The sequence below is a fragment of the Scardinius erythrophthalmus genome (assembly GCF_964197995.2).
Source record: "Scardinius erythrophthalmus genome assembly, chromosome: 6".
NCBI lineage: Eukaryota > Metazoa > Chordata > Actinopteri > Cypriniformes > Leuciscidae > Scardinius > Scardinius erythrophthalmus.
In genome coordinates this window covers 15,481,746-15,504,682 of record NC_138226.1, presented here as the reverse complement: position 1 = coordinate 15,504,682, position 22,937 = coordinate 15,481,746, and the positions used below count along the sequence as shown (strand labels likewise).

The 22,937-nt window shown below is 36.9% G+C and overlaps 1 protein-coding gene across 1 annotated transcript in view; it reads right to left on the bottom strand.

Annotated features, from left to right (window-relative positions):
• nalcn (sodium leak channel, non-selective) overlaps window positions 1–22,937 on the bottom strand; it is a gene marked incomplete at its 3' end in the record, with an annotated part of 123,920 nt that overhangs the window by 90,785 nt on the left and 10,198 nt on the right. The window contains exons 6-12 of the mRNA XM_081367917.1: window positions 22,632–22,715; window positions 22,377–22,516; window positions 22,167–22,295; window positions 19,606–19,757; window positions 16,020–16,162; window positions 15,570–15,674; window positions 8,467–8,553 (exon numbers count right to left, since the gene is read on the bottom strand). Coding sequence (XP_081224043.1) covers window positions 8,467–8,553; window positions 15,570–15,674; window positions 16,020–16,162; window positions 19,606–19,757; window positions 22,167–22,295; window positions 22,377–22,516; window positions 22,632–22,715 — 840 coding nt within the window. The remainder of the gene's footprint in view (window positions 1–8,466; window positions 8,554–15,569; window positions 15,675–16,019; window positions 16,163–19,605; window positions 19,758–22,166; window positions 22,296–22,376; window positions 22,517–22,631; window positions 22,716–22,937) is intronic.

Here is a 22,937-nt window from a genome sequence, read left to right as displayed (position 1 = left end):
TCTAACACACCAAATTTAAGTCATCAGCAAACTGAGTGCTATAAATGCACTTTTTGTGAACTCCATAGGCATACCCCGCCACATTCGCTCCATTGTTTAATTAGAAAACAGGAACAAAAATAGCTGATGGGAGACCTGAAGTGTTCAAATCCCACTGCTTATCAAAGTTATTATTGCAGTGAGGTGATTCATGCTCTGTCTGGGACCTGCTGGTTAATTAAAGCTGACTGTCCTCTAGAATTCTCCAGCCACCATTCAAGACCAGGTTAGGAATGCAGACGGGCTGGGTCGTGAGTATCTTGTTTGCGGTTGTTGATTAGGCACACTGATGGCTGGGAGAAATAGGTCCCTTGGGAGAAAGTGTTGTAAGGTCAGAGTTGGAGTAATGGAGGGTTTCCTTTATATAAATAACCTTGGTTTGGGAGTGGGGCCAAGGTGTTCCCTCTATGGGCAGCACCATCAGTTTAACAGGGTTATTAATCATGACGTCCAGGGTTTACAACACAGAGAGGCTGAGCGGGAAAGATACTGAACGATCAGGGAACTGCTCTTCATTGAACTGTATTGTAATTCTAAATGACTAACCAACTGTGTTGAGCTTTATCTAAGTTTAGTCCAAGATGTTAATGGCCAACTACATTTTGCTGTCACATTAAAAGGACAATTCACCCAAAAATAAAATTCTGGGTAACACTATATTTTTATTTTAGTGTCCTTGTTACATGTAGTTACTATAGTAATAACTATAAACTATGCATAATTTCATGCAACTAACCCTAAACCAAACCCTAATCCTAACCTATAGTAAGCCTATAGTAAGTACATGTAGGTAAATAGTATTACTCAGTACAATATAATTACACAAGTCTTACTCATAAATAACATCTCACACATTAATCATTAACAAATACCAACTGTATAGCATAAAAGAGGCAAATTTACACTGTTTTGAACAGGCACAACATGGTACAATGTTAAGAGATACATTATTTTTGTGTTAATTTTTGTTTTTGTCTTAACCAGTAATGAACGTCACAAGCAACATGCAACAACACATTATCTCATAAACATAGTCCCAATACATTTGGGGCCCTATTTTAACAATCTGAAACGCAAGTATCAAACGCGAAACGCAAGTAACTTAGTGGGCAGATCTCGAGTGCTGTAGCTATTATGCCGGCGGGATAAATGACTCTTGCGCAAATCTAAAATGGGTTGGTCTGAAGTAGCTACATTACTCATAGGTGTGGTTTGGGTGTAACGTGAAATAAACCAATCAGAGCGTCATCTCACATTCCCTTTAAAAGCAGGCGCGCTTGTTCCAGATTCGCCAGATTTGCCAGGCGCACACCAGGAGTGGTTCACAGCCGAGGAGACCAACGTTCTCGTCAGGGCCGTAAAAGAGAAGTGACATTGTATGGGGATGGGAGAAACTCACCAAAATTAGCTTTGGTTAAACAGGCGTATGTGTAAGCTAGATTTATTCCTATTTTTTCACATCTTCATGAACACCACAATGATTTCCCTCGTGTGGTAATATTTTTCCTTGTAATTATGTATGGTTTGCAAAAATGGCAACTGCTGCATCTGTGTAGATTAGAGAAGCAAAGTGTATGCACGTTGTCCACACGCTACATTATGGCCAAGCATGCGCCCTTAAAATAGCATCTGAATAATGCTCCACTGACTTTAGACTAGGTTTTTCCTGGTCTGTGGCGGAATTGTTTTCTGGAAATGCAAAATTGCACCAACGTTTGCGCCAGAACAGGCCTCCTCTTTTCGCTGAACCGCCCCCGGGAGCACAAGTTCATTCCCTAATTTACCGACGTGCGTCTGTAGAGGGAAAAGTCCGCTGTGTGTCGGGTGCAAAATAGGAATGATACATGCGTTGGTGTACAAAGTCAATTGCGCTGGGTGCAAGATAGGGCCCTTGATCTCAAAGTACAACAGAAAATGGTCCTACTAAGAAGTCACAGTCTGAAACAAAAAAATATATAAAATCTGTAAAGTAATAAGCAGACTCAACTGATTTTTATGCTATTAAAGTAAAATTGCAAATCCACTATTGTAAAGGTCAGGATTTAAACTGTGAATGAAACATTATTTTTGAGAGATTTATATCTAGAGTCTGAATTGAAACTAATAAAAAGTTTTTGCAAAACTCTAGACAAAAAATCTTTTACTTGAGAAACTTGCTTAAAAAATCCATTAGAATAGCTGTAGTGCAATTATAACATATAGGGGAATGCAAAGGCCTAATTAACATCAATCTGGCCTTTGGAGAAGAGATCAAGCAGACCTCATTAACCTTAACCATATAATAAAACACAACCAAATACAGAATAGCCACTGCTTCCAGTTTTAATATATATTAGAAAGAAGAAGCTTGTGTCTGCCCACAACAGAAACATACAAATGTTAGTCTATGCTGAGTTATGACATCAAGACTGATTGCACATAATGACAGCTGAAAATGTATCTGCTGCAGATTTTATTATTTTTATTAGCTTTTTGTTTTCAAAGTGTATTACTGTACTGTTTCCCATTCATTTTTATAAAAACTATTTTGTGTTGAAATCCACTTCATTTTAGATGCTGGCAATGCATAATTTATTTTATTAGACTTATTATTTTATATATTTAGAATAGAGATATATAATCCCCCTTATATAATTATATTACAATTAGAAGGGACACACTTCTCATTGTAACAACTGAGACAAATTAGACACAATTATTTGTTATATGTAACAAATAATCTTTAAAACTCACTCTGGAATCTATGGTCCCATCCCCCCAACAAGGGCAAAAAGGGTCTTGGTTACCATGACTACGATCAGATAAGTTGGTTTTATTGCTGTTAAAAATGTGGTCACGTGGAAAAAGCAGAGGCCATAGGAAAGCTTAAAACAAACTTTACAAGATTAATTTATGGACAAACTGATAAGACACTGTGAATGATTTACTGTCTTGTGTAGTGTCTTTTGATACTATTATCTTTGATACTATGCATTTTATGATAGAACCAATGGTCAATGTAACCCCAACTGTATCGTGTCTCCTATCTAATTAATCCTCATTTAATGACTCACACTTTAGTGTACATCACCTTCTCATAGAACACAGTGTGTGTTTGTTATATCTATCTGTGTATAAATGGACACAAACAGCAAGGCCTATGTCTAACCACACTTGAGACAGAGCCATAAATCCTCCCAACAGCGGAATTTCCCGCTTGAAAATTCCCCCTTTCTTATTGGTTGAGTCTATCCTGAGAGGTGGGACCTTTCTCAGACTTTAAATGGCCTCTACACAAGCCCCTCCCTCTCTTGGCCTTCTCGGTACTTTCACATAACTGTCCTGCGTGGCCACACTAGGCCCCAGGGCAGCAGGCCTTTACCCACGACCAGCTGTGCGCTCATTCAGGAGAGAGAGGACTCTCTCAACCAGAACAGAATTCACCAATTCTTCAGTCAACGCCGAAGAATTCGATTGAGACTCATGGGACCATCAAAATCCTTCTTCAGGAACTTCACGATATGTTTCACTGCAAAGGCCATGAAAGTATACATTTAATGAGGTGCACTGAAAATGATAAGCTGATGTTTCTTTTCATAGTTAACCCTCTGGGGTCGGCAAACGCGCCTGCGTGTTTTGCTGGATTTTCTTCACATTGTAGCACAATAAACTTAAATTACTCCGTCATTTATGGTCATACAGAAAAAAAAAATATAAAAAAAGAATCTGTGATATTTCTACTTTTGTATGTGTCCACTTACAATCAAATCAAAACATTGTGCTTTTGTAAAATAAAGAAAATAAACAGGGTGTGTTTTCTGCCTCTCCGTCTCGCTGAACTTTTTTTCTTGAGCACGTCTATAAACGGAAACAAAACTCAGCGAATACTTGTCACACCTTTATGAGCCATATACCTTTATAAACATTTAAGTGTGTACTTTTAAATCATCGGATTCAAACTGAAAACAAATATTCTCTGTTTAAGTAATTTGTATAAAACCAACAAGATGTCCAGTTTCTCAAGCGCTTGCTCATTATTTTTAATTTGACCACGCCCACACGCGCAAAAAGAGATTGACATGCAAATCGTCCATGCCTCACACGAACGCGCTCGTTACCTCAAAAACAAAGCACCAAACTTCACCAAAGTCTCTGCTTTTCGTCGAGTTTGGAAGACACACCGTGAGCTTACATTGGATTTACCTCAGAAGAAGAAGAACGCGATTTGAAGACAAGAAAGATGTAAGGTAAGAAATTCTTAATTATTAGTTAATGTTATTGTTGCATAAACTTCAAATTGCAGTTGAACCGTTACTGTGTTTGTGGATATCTGCTCAAACGTAGATATGTATAATATGGTAACCATAATGTATCATATTTTGGAGCGCGCTCTGCATTTGATTGTTTCATATTTTGGAGCGCGCTCTGCGTTTGAATGTTTCATATTTTGGAGCGCGCTCTGCGTTTGAATGTATCATATTTTGGAGTGCGCTCTGTGTTTGAATGTTTCATATTTTGGAGCGCGCTGTGCGTTTGAAAAGCAAAACGCACCAAACAATAGGCTTCATGTTTTTATATCGTAATCAATATATTTTTCTCTAGCGTAGTTGTTACTGAAATCTTTTGGAAGACTTAATTTATTGTTATTATTATTTTATGCAGCACTGCGCGTAGCCTATGCCTACAAGGCACAACAAACCTGGTGTTCATTATTGTTGGAAACATTTGTGTGTGTGTGTGTGTGTGTGTGTGTGTGTGTGTGTGTGTGTGTGTGTGTGTGTGTGTGTGTGTGTGTGTGTGTGTGTATTCTGTGAATTTTGAAAATAAATTTTAACCAGAAAAATCTAAAATCTATTCCCAAAATCGTGCAGCCCTATAGTTTCTCTTGATATCAGTATGTTCAATTTTTTTTTTTTTTTTTTTTTTTTTTTTTTTTTTTTTTTTTTACAGGACCCAGATGCAACTGAGTCCTGCTGTCTTCAACATTCACATGAGTCTCTGTACATGAACATGGTAAAGTGAAAATCAAACACCTTGGAAATGAAAGGTATGTACAATGTTTTTAGGAATGGCAGAAAGGTCTCCGTCTTTGGATCATTGTTTTCAATAATGTGATTTTTTGTCATTTGTTTTGTATCGTTGGATTATGTTGTGTTGTAAATAAATCCAAACAATCAAAAATCCATTCTTATTTAAATCTCCTCATTCTTTGTGCAAGGTTGCTCAGAATGACAGGGCCTGATAGCTCCTAATAGGGCGATTAGGGGAGGTCTTTGTCTTTCTCAGGTGTGAATAGCCATACATATTAATGATGTGTTTACGCCTACTCGCATAAAGCTTTCTTACACAAAACAAGTCTTACGAATTTTAAATCAATATATTGTCTTATTTGAATGAGCAGTCAGGGTGATTTTCACATAGTTTTGGAGCAAATATTCTAGGTTACGTGATACAATTTTCAAAAGTCTTGTGAAGAAATAATCAGTATGGGTTTCATGGCCTTATTTCAGTGACAATTTTTCAATTTTCACAAACCACGCATAAATGTCATTATCTCAAAACTACAAACTTTTACATACATGCTGCTGACATTATTGTAGCAGAGATTGTGCTAAATACAGTGTAATCAGACTTTGGCCATGAAAATGTCACAAGTAACAGAAATAAGCACAAATGTCAGAGCATGTCAGAACACTTTCAGGGCCAGAAAACACCTCAGACCCCAGAGGGTTAAATGGATCTTATCCTTTGTTCCATTTCCTGCTTCCGATTTCATTCTGTCACTCACCATTTTACCTATGCATGTATGTATGTGTGTGTGTTTAGTTTAGTTTTGTTTGTGATTTAGTTAATAAAACTTGAGCACAACACGTACTTGGTTCTGATTCTCTGCTTGCAACAAAGTTTATTTTACGATTTAGATTTTGACTACAGGCTCTTAGTAGTGCTGTACAGTAGGGCTGGGTAAAAAAATATCGATTTCTCGATTTTAATCGATTCTCATTTTTACGAAACGATATCGATTCTTAAATCCCAAGAATCGATTAGTCATCCTGTTTTCAGTTGATGAATGAATGGAACATTGTTGCGCGCATCCCATCCAATAAATCACAATAATCTTTGTGCTTTGTTATTATTGATATGAAACAAAGTCTCAGATTTCAAATTACGTCAATTTTCTTACGAAATTCAAAAACATAATTACCGTTTTGGCGCTGTGGCGTGAGATCGCTCTGGCGCAGCTCAGCTTAAGAGAAGCAGCAGCGCGGAGCACACATGACCTTCTCTTCCGCCTTAATAATACCAGTTACAGCACAAAATAAACATGAATGAGCATCTGAAAGTGTGTTAAAAGATAGAGTACAACTTATCGAAGTCCGTATCATGTCACATGGAATCGCTCAATCAGTGTTTCAACTGTGGAAAGACATTAGTAAACAATGTCATGTAATGTCACATTTACCTCAGAAAAACCATATCCAACTCGTTAGTCAGCTAGAAAAATGAACTCTAGAGAGGAGCATTTTGTTAAATATATGCACCCTATTACATATTCATTATCATTTTTAATGTTCTTCAATATTTAATGCATGTTTGAATAAATCTGGAAAGTTTTTTATGACAGCCACAATTTAAATTTGTATATAATTTCATACAACTTTATTATTATAAAAATAAATAAAAGTGTATTTTAAGTGTGTGTATACAAATCAGTTCATTTTTACCTTCAATATTATAGTAGGCTAATGAAGCCTATAGGCTACAACTGACTCCCATAGTTTACAATAATAGTTAAGAGATTTGTTTTCCTTGAGAAAATTTGCAATGTATTGTACCTGATATCCAAAATAATCAATACTGAATCGAATCGTAATCGAATTGCAAGCTTGTGAATCAAAATCGAATCGAATTGTGAAATTTGTGTCAATACCCAGCCCTACTGTACAGTAAGAAAGACATTTCCCTCACCCGGAAATGAACATTTCTTGAATTAATAAACAATTAACACTAAGTGTTCATGGGATGAACAGGTGGATTAATTGTAATATTAATTTTACTACATTAAATTAATTCTATTAACTGATCCAAATATTCATAATCAATTATAACAAGTTATGATTGATTATTAATATTTCTTTAGAGCTAATTTGCAACATCATGAAAATAGTAAGGTAATGGTCCAAAAATTTTGCTTCATTTTGTTTATGAAAAATAATTTTCTTTCTCTCTTTTTTGTTTTATTTTGGAGTGAAACATGACAGACATTTTTTTGTGAGGTTCACTCAGGAACTTTTCCTTTAATTTCTGTCAAGGTTAGTGTTAATTTGTCTGCCATTTGTGGCACGACACTTCAATAACAGTTCACAATACTGAACAGAAAGCAATTGTGATTGAAGTCTATGATGAACTACACCTCCACCTACAGTATTTGCTGAGTTCTCTCTCTTTCGTTCACCCCATCCTACCCCCTGTAAACTTTGCCCCTCTCTGAGGAAATACAAAAGCCTTCCTTTACCTGATGGGATCGCATCATGGAAACCTGGCCCCAGAAATGTCATTAAATGCCAGTCTTTGGTCTTGTTTCTTTCTTTTTTTTTTTTTTTGCACTGAATATTTTTTGCACTAAAATGCTCTCTACCATGGGAACAACTGAAAAGCTTTTCACCAGGATTAGACTGTCGAATCTTAACCCAAATAGTGTGATGCATTAAAATGTATTTTTGGATATTAAATTCTATGCGACTCTGCTGAGGGCCTATTTTAACTGATGATCTCTGTCCCTCTGTGTAAGCAGATGTAAAAGTCAGGACTGTTTTTTAAAGGTAAGTGCCATTAGACTCTCTCCAAATGCTGTTTTTTCTGTTATTATCGTATTATCAACCATCAAAAGCCGAATCTATTCTATAACCATTCAAACCCAATTCATAATTTCTCTGCAGTACAGTACTACAATAATATGCCATTTTTCTTTTAAAAAACATGTACTGATAAATCAAGCAGAATGAACATGGTAAATTGAAGGTAAATGTGGTCAGTATTGATTTCATTTTGACGTCAAAACTAATATTCACTGATTTAAAGTTAAATAGGATGAAAGTGTAAAAATCTTGGGCTTATGCAAAGATATTAAGTATATTACCTGAGTGTGTGGGTAGGTGAGTTATGTAGAAAGCATACTGATGTATATATTGTGCATGTGCTAAATTGGGCTCACAAAAGGGGGGAAGGCAAACTTTGCTGGGTTCATTCCACGGTCTATTCATTCTCTGTCAAATTCATACCAGCTAGTTTGAGCGAAATCTAAATGTGGCTATTGCGTTCATGCCGCCTGCAGCACATTTCTTGCACTCCCACACAGCAGTGTGGCATTAAATGTGGCAGTCAGGCAATACTGAGGGTGTGCTGACGGTCGGGGGCGTCAGTGCCATTAAATCGCATGTCTGGTACCTGGAGGCAAGCAGGCGCCCGGCCATGTGGTTTATTCACGTCCACCGCCACGAGCTGCCATCCTCCAGACGCGTCCTCGTGAAACATCTGCCACCAGGAGGAGAGATGGAGAGAGGGGGAAAGAATGAAGAAGAAAGGGAGAGCCAATTGTTAACAAGTGTAAATGACTGGCAGTTTGTCAGTTAACATGCAAAGTTAAATAAATAAAAAATAATTTTAAATGCCATGAAAATGCATTTTTGATAACACAAATGTAGCATAAGGATAAGTATAATCACGCACATCCCAGTCAAGTACGGGTGCTGAATCTCATATAGAATGCAAAGTCACAAAGTAAAGTTCCGCACACCGGAGAGCTCCCATTCACAAAATTTATTAAAAATGTGACGTTTCGGGCCTTTACGGCCCTTCCTCAATCTAATTTTTTAATAAATTTTGTGAATGGGAGCTCTCCGGTGTGCGGATCTTTACCTTGTGACATAACACAAATGTAGCAAATAAATTGGGGGGAAAATAAGAAAAAAAGTTGGCTACAAAGACAACTGGCAATCTCAAAAACAATTGGCAATTATATTATAATTCTTCACCAACATCATAACCATTTTATAAACACAGGCAAGGTCACAAGAAATTGACTTCATGATCCAGCGAGCATCTATTCACATTTCAGAATCTAAATGCACCATGACTTCACTATGACAGATACGAGGAGACAGCGGCGGAGACAGCAAGGACTAGAGTAGGGAGGCGATGCTACAGCAGGCACCTTGAATCTGGCAAACAACAGAGGCTACTCATATCCATATGTACACAGCCCAGAACTATCAGACGGCTCTGTACTTGAAGCCTTTTTATCATCTGCCTAGTGAAAATCTAAATAAAATGGATTGTTTAGAAAACTAATAGCCCACCACTGTTCAACAAACTACATCATGTGATATTATTAATTTCCATAACACAAAAGGTGTGGGATTAGATGCTCGTCTATGTGCCACATTAAATGTTGCCGTACATTTTACGAATATATATTGAGCTTCAGACACTTTGTGCCCCCTCCAACTGTTTGCATTCCCATCCTAAGCACAAAAGTGAAAATCTGCCTATGGCTGTTCCTAATGTGCACTGCTGCTGTTCCACTTATGTCTGTCTTTTATCAGTTCAGAAGAATAGATAACCAATTAAACCCACGAGAAATGGCAGTCATTAAGCTCACAATGCCCCTTCAGCTCTGACAGATTAAAAAGGTTACTACATAAATAGATATTTAAAAAGTTTCCCCTCACAGTCTTGTAATTATAACTTTGCAATTCATGTGGTAATCTTCTTAAGGGACCTTATTGAATTATATTACTTTTTATAAGACAGTCACAAAAGGGATGGTGCAAATCTTGCCAAAAGAGTATCATCAGGCCTCAGGAGAACCTTATTCTTTTTTATTTCTTTCAGATTAAAGGCATCATTCCGAGTCGTATTGTCTAACACTCAATAAACCAAGGTTTTGTGTACCCTAAGAGATTTTTCTTCAATAAGACATTTCAGCGTAATTAAAATAGAAAGGCTATTTGTTTTCAAGGTCACAACACTTAAATTTGTTAACTCAGGGTCATTTTTTTAATTCTGGTTAGTCAGGGGTTAGCGTTTTCACACTTTACATTTATAAACCCTGGGTTATCATTCTAATTTGCATTTTTATGAGGTCACAATAACATTGTGACCTGCTTTAATAAACGCATGTCCAAAATTGTATACAAACGTTACAATCACAGTACCAATGTAAATAAAATTGATTGTGTGAATCTGCTTTCTTATTACAAATGGATAAAAAAGACAACGTGAATTAACTTTCAAAACAGTATAAGAAAGCTGATGTTTCTTGCCCAATATTTCATGACAGGAAATAGCCAACCAAGATTCTCACACATTCCTAAGCTATTTCTACCTGTGAAGTTTTAGACACCCAAAATAGCCTTACCTAGACCAAGAGCAAAAGACTACATTATACTGTTTTCGCTGCAGACATTAAAGATAAGGAATCAATTCAAAGTTTTGTAAATGGAAATGGACTTACAAAACTATATTTTACTGAAGACAATTCAACCTTGTGTTCCTCAGAATGAGATTTGCCTTATTGCTTTAGGAAGGCTTTACTGCAGATTGCAACAAAACTGTATTCCATTTTTAAACCTGTGGCCATTCTTTTCTCATTTCTTAATCATTTATTTCATGGTAGTATGCTATTCTTTGGTATAGTAGAGTCTTGTGAAATCTGTCAAGAACATGTACAGTTCACTACCATTCAAAAGTTTAGGGTCAGAAAGATTTTTTTTCAGCATGGATGCATTAAATTGATAAAAAAAAAATGACAGTGAAGACCTTTACTTTATATACAAACTTTATATTCATAAAATAGTCCTAAAATAAAAGTTTATCATGGTTTCCACAAAAATATTAAGCAGCAAAACATTTTTCACAATATTGCTGTTTTTACTTGAGACTTTTTTCAAAAAACAAGCTGAACTCAACTTTTGAACAGTAGTGTATATAAAGCTTCTATTTTTTAACAAAAACAATAAATATATATTATTATTATTAAAATATATATTTAAATATCTGAAAAAAACAAACCCAAATCCAGAAAAGTTGGGACATTTTGTAAAATGCAATAAATCAAGAGTCTTTGATTTGATAATTCTTTTTAACCTTTATTTAACTGACAAAAGTACAAAGAAAAGATTTTCAAAGTTTTTTCACTGACCAACTTTCGTGTATTTTGTAAAAAAAAAAAAAATCGATTTTGATGGCTGCAACACACTCCAAAAAAGTTCGGACAGAGGCCAAATAAAAGTGAAAAGCTAATAGAATATCCAAGTTAAACTCTTTAAAAACATAAGTGGTGAATTGGTCATAGATGAGGGTATTGTGATTGAGTGTAAAAGGAGCATCTCAGTCTTTGCAAGCAAAGATGGGTCATGGTTCATCACTTTGTGCCAAATATCATGAGAGAATTGTCAAACAATTCAAAAATCACATTTCTAAATGCAAGTCTTTCACCTTCTACCATACATAATGTTGTGAAAAATTCAGGGAATCTCAGCACATGTAAGGCAAGGCAGGAAACCTCTGTTGAATATGCGTGACCTTTGAGCCCTCAGAAGGCATTGCATGAGAAACCGTCATGCTACTCTTAAATACAGCCATATGGGCTCAGTTTCTTTGGAAAAGAACTTAACAGTCTGCTGCTGCATAAAGAAATTGCCACTTGTCTGTTACGCAGGTATAAAAGCAAACATCTGCCATGGTATGGGGTGCATCAGTGCACTTGCATGTGTGTGAAGGTACCACTGATGTGGAGGCATATATTGGTATTGTACAGAGACATTTACTGCCATCAAGATGACATCTTTCCTGGGGAGCGAGGCAATGGCCAGGCTTCATTTTGCACATGCTAAAACAGAGTGGTTTCTAGACACTGTACATCATAGAAGGGATGTGCTTGTGTCTTATTGAAGTGCTTGTGTCTTATTATGTGAAGGGATGTGTCTCTTATTGAAAATGTATGGCACATCATGAAAAGGAGAATCAGACAACGATGACCACAGACTGTTGAGCAGCTTATCAAGCAAGATTGGACAAAAATTCCACAATTAGAATCCTAAATTCCCAAACATTTAAAAAGTGTAATTAAAAGGAAAAGTGATGTGACACAGTGGTAAACATGCCTCTGTTCCAACATTTTTGGAGTGTGTTGCAGCAGGCACGGCGTTATGGGTGGGCCTGACGGGCCTAGGCCCACCCACTTTTTAACAGGCCCACCCAAAACTTTTCTTCAAAAAGAAAAAAACTTAATATTCTAAGTTTGTCAAGAATTATAAAAAAAATAGCAATAAGCTCATCATTTGTGCTAAAATAGTCTAAATGTTTAGTTTTAAAAACAATTTTAAAAAGCTGTTATCTATTTTGATGTTTCTGCGCAAGTTCAGCAGACAGTGGTTCGGGTTTGTTTCGATCAGAGCGCATTTCTGAATATTCCGCACCGCTCGCTCATTCTGCAGGGTCGCTTGCTCAACCCAGAATTGCCTGCTGCCTGGCTTGAAAATATGCGAAATATGGGCTGCCTCCGACTAATTTTTTTTTCTAGTCGACTAGTAGTTTTTCATATAAAGCCATTCGTGGACAAATCGTATATTATTTTAATTACTTAAACAGGATATGAGCGTTTACGTAATATAGCCGCACTCAAGCGCACGACCGCACACATAAAGCTTGCCACAAAGAACCGGTAAAAGTAATGATTATGAATGTGTCTAAAATAGCAAGGAGACATTTAATTGTTTATTAATAAACTGGTGTTTTCTGTGTCGCTGCAAAGATGAAGTTGACGATGCGGACTCGCCATGAACGCCAGAGATGGATGGAGATATGGATTACATAATCAGAGAGTAGCCTATTTCTTTTGGTTTTGAATATTTTCGTTTAAAAGTAGACATTTCAAGCTTTCTATAATAGATATAATATATATATTTCTATAATAGCCTATATTTCTAAAATCTGTGAGGCACAAGCTGAGTTTCGGCGCCCTCCAGTTAACGTGCAATGCAAGTGATCGTGTTGGTGCCTTATTACATTGTCTGCTATATATTTCCTTCTCATTTATTAAATACAGGTAATTGGTTGATAAAACATTGATCAAAATTAAGATACAATTTATAAAAAAACGAAAACCTTTTAAAAAGAGTCTTTCTACAAAAAAAACACTCAATGAAGTGGTCAAAATCATATGGAAGCTTGTTTTCCGCCACTGAATAAAACATTTTAAAAGATAATTGCGACTTTTTATCTCACAATTGCGAGTTTATATCACGCAATTCTGACTTTATTTCTCAGAATTGCGAGATATAAAGTCAGAATTCTGACTTATCACGCAATTCTGACTTTATAACACTTTATTGCGAGTTTATATCTCGCAATTCTGACATCTTTTCTCAGAATTGTGAGATATAAACTCACAATTGTGAGATATAAAGTCCAGTTGAAAAAAAAGACGGACTTTTTTTTTTTTACCTCAGAATAGTTTATATCTCACAATTCTGACTTTATAACACGCAATTGCGACTTTACATCATGCAATTCTGACTTTATATCTCCCAATTGCGTATTATAAAGTCAGAATTGCGTGATATAAAGTTGCAATTGCGAGAAAAAAAGTCAGAATTCTGACTTTATAAGACGTAATTGCGACTTTATTTCACGCAATTCTGACTGTATCGCAATTCTGAGAAATAAAGTCAGAATTGCGAGATGTAAACTCGCAATTGTGAGATAAAAAGTCGCAATTATCTTTTTTGTTATTATTATTTTGTTGCGGAAATAAGCTTCCATAAAATCATGTCTTACCCACTCCATGTCATATCTTTCTCGGCGACCAGCGCCGTTGCTCGGAGGGCGCCAGCGCCTCTGCCTCGCGAGTGGATGATAGCCCTGAAGACGCCTAGCAATGGTATACCTTTAGTGGTAGTATACCTTTAGTTAAGTTATACCTTAAGAGTCTTCGTAGCGCACTAAGAGACAAAGCCAGGTATGATGCGTAATGGAGATTCCAAAGCGCTCTTCTTTGGTCAGAACCATGGAGAGCGATCGCGAATAGTTCCGTCTTATGCACCGAAGCTTTTTACAATGCAACAAAATATTCAAAGAGCATCAAGCTATTAAAATCTATATTATGTATACTCACAGATAATATAACAGTATATTAGTCAATAATTTTTATTAGGTTAAACAGTGATTGGATAAGGTTTTTAATTTAAGGCCCACCCACAATTGGTCTGGCCCATCCAAAACTGGAATCCTGGCGCCGTGCCTGTGTTGCAGTCATCAAAGTCAAAATTTGCCTTTACAAAATACACTTGGTCAGTGAAAACCAGTGAAAATCTTTTCTTTGTACTTTTGTCAGTTATATAAAGGTTCAAGAGAATTAACAAATCACAGATTCTTGATTTTATTGGATATTACAAAATGTCCCAACTTTTATGGATTTAGGGTTGTATAAGACATGACCATTCTCATTCATGTATTCCAGTAACAAGAATAAAATTTGTTTTGGATTATAGTAATGAGAATTTCAAGAGTTCTTGGTTTTCTTCATGATTTGTTATTTTTGTTTGTTTCATTTTGAGATGACATATGCATCAGACATTTCCTCATGAGATTTACCCCACTAAAGCAGTGCTGGAATAAATGTTGTGTGCTATAGGCGTTATTTTTCCAGAGTGCACTTCTACAACCATAAGACTTGAATAACGGTGGTCAGGTCACTCCTGTGCTGCCAAAAAAAAAAGCTGCCAGCTCCACTCATGCCAACCTCCAAGGCTTTGCTCCAGGACTGGCTCTGGCACTGTGACTGGCGCAGTCAGGGATACACTATGCCTCAGTTCACACAATTACACACACAACTTTTCACACCACACCCCCGCTCCAGATTTTCTGTGCATTTGCACCATTAGCTTGGTTAGTGTGAATTTCTCACTAAACATTAGGTAGGTGATGGTTGTATAAAATCAACAGGACAGGTTTCCCCACAGGAGAGCTTTGCAGGCAGGAAAGCAAGAGCATTTAGGGTTAATTGATCATCTCAATCAGTAACATCAAATCCAAGCTGAATGACACATTTTCTGTCTTTTCCTTTCTTTTGGCCTGTTGCGCATTCAGCCACGTTCCTCTATGACTCAACCTTGAGTCTGCCAGCCGCCCAATCAGATCTCTCTGTGCCGTTTGGGGCCCCCACTTGACAAGCAGCCAAATTTATTTAAAAAACAGCTTGCTGTTGGGTGTGTCCTGCCTGCTGAACGCCAGGGAAGCCAGACTCACAGCCTCCAGGGAATTATGGGAAGAATTCCTTCAGATGTCTGTGTTGGTGTGCATCAGTCTGTGCTTAATAATCATACATGCTGATTTTGATATTTTTGCTTTGGTTGGTTTAATTACATCTGCCCATATATATTTTGAAAAGAGGGATGATCAAAGAGATTAACAAATGTGGAAAATTAATCACACACCAAAGCTTGCTTGCTTTCTGTGCAGATGTGTGTAAGTGTGTTTGCATTTACCTGTGTAGTAGCTGTTGACGTGGTGCTGCTCCGGGATCCCCACATTTGCTGAAACTGCACTCTGATCTCAGCAAAAGTTTCTATAATCACAGCGATGAACACATTCTGGGAAAACAAGCAAACAATGTGAATGAATGTCCATAATTGATGAGATCAATTATATAGAAATGATATATCAAATGATGCAGAAAATTCAGCAATGCCATCACAGAAATAAATTACATTTTAAAATATATCAAAGTAGAAAAGTTATTTTAATATTATAATAATATGTATTATATTATTACTGTTTTTACTGTATTTCTGATCAATTAAATGCATAAGAGAAAGCATAACAGAGATCCCGAATAACCCTGACTTTTCTATGACTAGAAATGAAGGAGGACCCATGTGCCGGTTATCACTATGTTTTTGCAGATCACTGGTGTGAGAAGAAAAGGCTTTTTCCACCTTGACCAGCCAGGCGAGGAAGAAGATGAGCGTGATGAAGTAGAAATATGAGCGCCAGCGTGGGAAGCTGTCGATGGCTCGATACATGATGAAGACCCATCCCTCCTGAGACGCAGCCTCATATACTGTGAAAATACTGGTGCCTGCAAGAGGAGATGACAAGAAGGGTCATGACGGGGACAAGAGAGGACAGAGGAGGGGGAGAAGCTCATGTTTGAGATGTTCCTGTGCCCCCAGAGTGGTCTGACTGGGCACTGAGACAAAAATTCAGACATAAACACAGCCTTGGCATTAGTGAACCTTGTCAGGTGCTTCCTATTACCCAGCTATGTGTTTCTGTCTCCAAACAGCTGAATGAGATGGTTATCCGCACTTCTGAAGTACTCTTTGGTTCCATGTTGTGCCGGAGTTTAAAAGTATCAGTACATCAAAGGAACTAGTGCTAGGCTATGAAGAACTACATACTCAAGGACGGATTGCATTCATGGCTATTATGTCTTTTTGCTTATGATTATGTATTTTATGTCTTTTTGATCATACAAGTGTGATTACATAAAAGATGAAAGGAAAGAGGACAAATCCTCAAGGAACTTATATGAATAGTCTTGTTATTTTCAGTATTAATTCTGTTATTTAGCCACCCTCACACTGTTCCACACCCTGTTTTACACAAATGGAGCTGTATAGCAGAGTATTTCATTGCATTTTCCATACAATAAAAAAATTAATGGGGATTAACGTCATTATGGCACCATCATGGCACAAAGCATTTTTTCTGGGAATGCCAAAGCAGACAGTGCTTTCAAGGAATTACCTCCTTCACCAGAAGTACTGTAGAGTAAATGTTTCTGATCAAAGATCTATTCTTTGCCAATCAAAATTCAAAATAGAATGTAATGGTTTTGGCCTTGACAACTTTAAAAAAAAAATGCAAATAAAACAAGCACATAACAAAATGACTTAAACAAACTAAAGAGTTTAGTTTGTTACTAAAACCATTGGGACTGGGTCCCAATTCGCATGCTATTCATCCTAAATAGGCTAGTATTCATAATTAGTATTGGTGTGTCCCAAATCATAGTATGTTGAAATGAGTAATCCAAATATGCCTGGATGGTCTACTATTTCCAGTTAGAATTCAAAGTGCAGATCCATGCACACTCTAACAGCTAATATTGCTCACAACCCATTGTGCGTTGGACGAGCATGCGATTAGAACTACAAACACAGATTAAAAACAGCATTGTGAACTTTTATAAAGATACGTTTGGTCATTATTTTTGCAATGCATCATTATGCAAATTTCAAAGACATAAGGAGAGTATCCGCATGAAAAACCCATGAAAGACCCATTTCTCTATGATACGATAGGAAAGTAAAATAAATTGAATGTAGAAGATTTTAAATGTGACAAGATGATTGACAAGGCAGTTTAAATGGTGACAGTGACATGCACGTAACTAAGCGGCAAAGCGGTCTGTAAAAGACACAATTATGACAAAGTAGTATGTCCCAAAGCTTGCCTAATCTCCTGCTCAAAACGCAAAGTATGTACTTTTTCTTCACAAAAACAAATCATACTTTAAGGGCATAGTATAAGTAGGTTAACTGGGACGCAGCATGAAATTTAAAAGAAAACAGAAAATATACACCAAAAAAAAAAAGATTCAAAATATAAATAAATACTTCAATAGTATATAAGTAATATTAAAATACATGATAAACAAATGACTTATTTCATAAAGATGGTGTATGATGAGCTCTCTAGTTCCAAGCCCTCAATGATGTTATCTCTGCACTCACAGTGACCCATGATGCCGTGCTGCGATATGGCTGCCAAAGGCCAGCAGGAAGCAAGCCACTCAGTTCTGCTTCCTGCCATTTCCCACCAGGTCCAAGGGCAGAATGGGCCAAGGACACTGGCAGGGCCCTGTAAAGGTTAGCTTCATCACCAACCATACACATATCCTTTACAGGGACCATGTTGATGAAATACACTATTTCACTTGGCTTTTTCAAAAAACTGTGTTAAATCAATATGTAATTCGCATTAGATAAAGTACATGCTTTAGTATAAACAGCAACAGAGTCTTTCCCTGGATGAATTAGAGGGAAATGCACTTGGCAAACTAAAGACTTCCATTAAAAATCACTTAGGGATAAATCATTGTCTCCAGAGATGCCTAGCAAAGGAAACCCTTTTCGCATTTCTTACTGGATGGCCCAAGAAGGGGTATCAAGACTAAAGACCAAGGGGTATCAAGACTAAAAAAAGACAATATTATTCCAAAAGCCTTGACTGTGTTCCTACAACTCTCTTATTAAAGTTTAAAAAAAAAAAAAAAAAAAAAAAATAGAGATTTAATTTAAATAAAACAAATACATTAAAATAATGAATACAATTATAACTTCACTAACTTGATCTAAAAAAGGGATCTATGATAAAAGTGTTTTTTTAAAAACATTGTGGTGGGGTCAGTGAAAACGTTGGCAGTCCAACTGGATCTGCAAAAAACATATATTAACCCTGATATGGGACCTTTTTCCAATCATACTTTATGTTTCTGCCTCCCTGAATCTTGGAAGCCAAAATAAGCCATTGTTGTTGAGGCTGCAATCCGCACTGTGAACACGGATGAATGGACGACAGATCACTGATGCAGGAGCGGTTCTGGTTGACTTACACATGACTTATCGGTGTACTGAACTCTATAAAGAAGACTGAGAAGGGCCCTTTCGCAGATCTCTATGTTCTGTAAGTCAACGGTTCAAAGACACAACTGTTTTTCTAGGGAAAAGCCTCCCTTCATGGCTATTTGGAGATTAGTGGCACTGCTCTGTGCACCTTTCTAGTGGATTTATCTCAAATGAAAGCGATAAAAATATGGCATGCTGCTCCGTACAGATCAAGGTGCTTAAATAAACTGGTCTATTTGTGATGCTGCCTTCACAATGCTTTGAAATATAATCTTTGCTGAAAAAATTACATTTCCAAAATGCAGAGAGAGAGAGGGCATTTATCTGTAAATGTTTGCTTGCACATAATGCATAGATCAACTCAAAACGCTTCAGCTAAAAATGCTCCAATTAATCACACTTTTTTAAAAAAGACATAATTGTTCATAACCACTGTACATAATTACAAAGGGCAGAGATGGAATAATTTTCCACAGACAATTAAAACTAGACCAATCAGGCTTATATTTCCTGGTAAAAAAGGCAAGAGTCAATGTTTTATTGAAGTAAAAGAAAAATAATATTCATAATATAATTAATATTTTTAGCAACAGCAGGACAAATTGACCAAGAGCAAATTGGAGACATACCAAAAAAAAAGTGAAATATTTGGCAGATAGTTCTGATTGGATGAGCTGTGTTCAGAACTATTTTACATTAATGCACATTCTATGTCATATTATTATATGCTTGGTAACTATTATTAACTGATATAAATTATTACTACAGTAATTACTACAGTTAGTTAGGTTAGGGGTTTTATGTTTGAAAGAAGATGTGAGCTGAATTTTTGCATTGGCAAACACTACTCATATATTCTTCAGAGAACAGAGTGGATGAAATGACTCACCAAGCTCATTGAAGCCACTATATCCGAGTTCCTGTCTGCTAAGTCCCAATTCTTCCAGATCCATGCACTCAAACCCCGCTGGACACTGATAACCCTCCCCGTTTGGAGAGCAGTGTGTATCAGGAATCGCAAGGCTGTTCCATGTCACATTACTGGAAAAAGACCAGAGTGAGTTTTCAAAGAATTATTATCAAATGTTATATCTTATCAAATCAACCACTATATTGTAACAGGCCATCTGGTGTTTTCACAGACTAGCAGTGTTATCCTGGTGCTCTTTGGCAATAAAGTCAGCATTTGGGACTGACAACCATATTTACTAACAGGTGTGACTCTAATTGCCCTGTACACAAGATAGGAGTTTTAAAGGAGAATAAATGCATACATTATATACACATCTGTCTTCATATGTATTCATCATCAGGCTAAGCAAAAGCACTTGACCACAATGGTAACCCAGTGTAATTGAAATGGTTCTAAATACCAACATTATTGAACATTAAACACTATCACGTTTTTTCCTTTTCTCATCTTGCTCAAAAACATATAAAATAATGTCATTTTTACTCTTCACATTACAGTAAGTCCCATGAAAAGCATGCTAGGAGTCAAGTTTCAGTAATGTCAACAGCAAAAATCATTTTCGAGTACTTACTACATTCAACCTACATAATTGAATCTATTATATTGCATATATTAGACAATTACATTAATCAAAAGCAATCAAGAAGGAAAACACAATTTTGTTGTGTAAATCACACAATCTGTGTTTTCCTGTTTTTCTTTACACATACACACACACACACACACACACACACACACACACCTGCTACTTTCATTCTCTCAGATTTTCATGTTTAGATGTTGCTTAGCGTATAGACTGTATCTGCTCTATTGCATAACTAAACTGTATTTAGCGCTCTAAATACAACTTACGACCTTAATGTCCCCGAAAGATGATAAAAGATACCTATTCTAACACACATGCATATGCAGACAGCTTTAGATTGGACCACAGGTGTTACTTCAGGAGGCACTTGATGTCTCTAATGAAAATTAATGCTTTAAATTGCCTTGCCAGACATACTTTCAAATTGTTTATTAAAGACTCTGAAATGAGCAGGGATCATTGATTGCAGTATCACAAAGGCCAATCAGAGGCACAGCGGCGAATCAAAATAGCTTTAATTATTCAGTGATAAATAATCCGCCAAAGAGATCATTCCTTTGAAGAAACTGATAACAAACACTAGTCAAAAGATACTGATAACATCATAAAATTATCCATTTAATTTAAGTATTGTACACTTAAATGGATATAAAATGCTAGAAAATACAGACGGAAACAGAGATTGCATCATATTGATCACCTGTCTTAAATTGATACCTGTAATTGAGAGAAATGTGTGGGACATTTTCTAAACAAGGTGATAGTTTATGACTGGCAAGGTCGCAAGGCCTGTGCTCATTCATATTTTAAGCACCCAAAATATAAAACGTTGTGACATCAAATCTAAAAATATCCCCAATAGACACAAGTCTGGCAAACTCCCTAGCACATTTATCCAATTAAATCCATGTGTAATTCAGATAGCGACTAGCCAAGGACAAGTATTGTAGTTCTGCACGATGATCAACACTGAGTTTTTCTGAAATACACTTCCATGACGCATAAAAATACTGCCTGTCTACATATATTACATGGCAGACAATATTTTTTAACCTATGACTAACACCTTTTGAATAATAATATGTTGAATGTCAGTGCAGTGAGATATCTCACAATATAAGAGCTCTTTTCTCTCATGCACATATAGACGGATTGATGCCAGGCAGCCAAAAAGAGGCGAGCATGTGCATGATGCCCAGGCAACAAAGGAAACATTAATTATTGTGATTAGAGCTCAGCACACTCTTCTGTTGCTGATGGTTTAGGTTCTTTGTTTTAGTGCCGGCTCTGACACGCCACACATCTGCAACGGAATTTTAAATAGGCCTGGGTTTTAAAAGAGAACCACCTCCACAGCTCCATACACGCGCTGCATTAAGACTGCACTCAACCCTGCTTTCGTCACGCCCTCAAGTTGGGATGCGTGCGAGTGTTCCAGCAAGATTTACTGTTCATTTTTAGACCAGAATTTCTGTTGGCTTTTCAAGCGCCTCCATGTGATTAGATATGAATGAGAAATTCAGACAAACATATCATAAAATGTGGCTGTTCGTACTTGAGTGTTTATGAGGCTGTGACATCACATGATGAAAGTTATGATCTGTTATTAATTCCATTTACAGCTGCTAATGGGATTTGTATTCCAAAGAACAGATGTGTGTGGGAGGTCTACAGCAACAGACGCATACTTCTTATCTTGCTCTGATGCCAGGAAAAACTTCAGCATTATGTTAAATCCCCTTGATTCATCCCAGGGATAATAAACCACAAGGAGTATGATAAAACTCACCATACAAAGAGAAGTTCTTGATTTCTTGGGCTATTAGGTTAAATTATTTTATTGGATTTAAAGAGAACAGTTGAGAGAATAATGATGATGAAACTTTCTTACTCTCTCTGAGTACCATTGATGACACAGTGAAAATTGAAGGTGCCAAACATCTGAACCCCCAGGATTCCATACAGGAGCAGGAAAAACAGCAAAAATATGGTCACACTCCAGATCTGTTCCCCCGACCGCCTGAAAGGAAGTGAATTTTAAGTGGTGGATATGTTAACAAGATTACATTTCTCACATTTTTTGCACTTGTGGGGCTCTTACTTGAGAATGTTGGTTATCCGGGTGCGCGGCAGTTCAAATCGGAAGTAGATTCGGAAGGCTCGGATCATAATGAGGGCCCTCGGTATTCGTAACATTCCCCAGGGTGACATTTGGTCCACTATCTCTGCTATTTCAAACACCTTGAGACCATTCAGATGAACAAGCGGATGAGTGGAGTTACCTATGAAGCTCACTCCTTTTTAACTTGAAAGAAACAATTCAATTTGGAAATAACACTAAACACAATTTTAATACCTGAAGCACAAGAGAGACCCAGAGGAAGACCACCATGAAGCCATCAAACATGCACCAGCGGTCTTTAACATAGGAGTTCTCTCCCTGGAAACAGAGGCAGGTGATAAGACACAGGCTGTAAATGAAAGTCCACAGGTGAGTGGCAGCTGGTCTACCGGTCTAATGAAAGATTGTGGCAGCTGTTAACAACAGAGCCAGCCAAATTCTGCAATGTGAGCAGAGTATTAATCCTGCCAGACATTGCCTAACAAGTACCTAGAAAAAGTAAACATGGCACAAAAAATATATTGTTAATGAGAACAATCA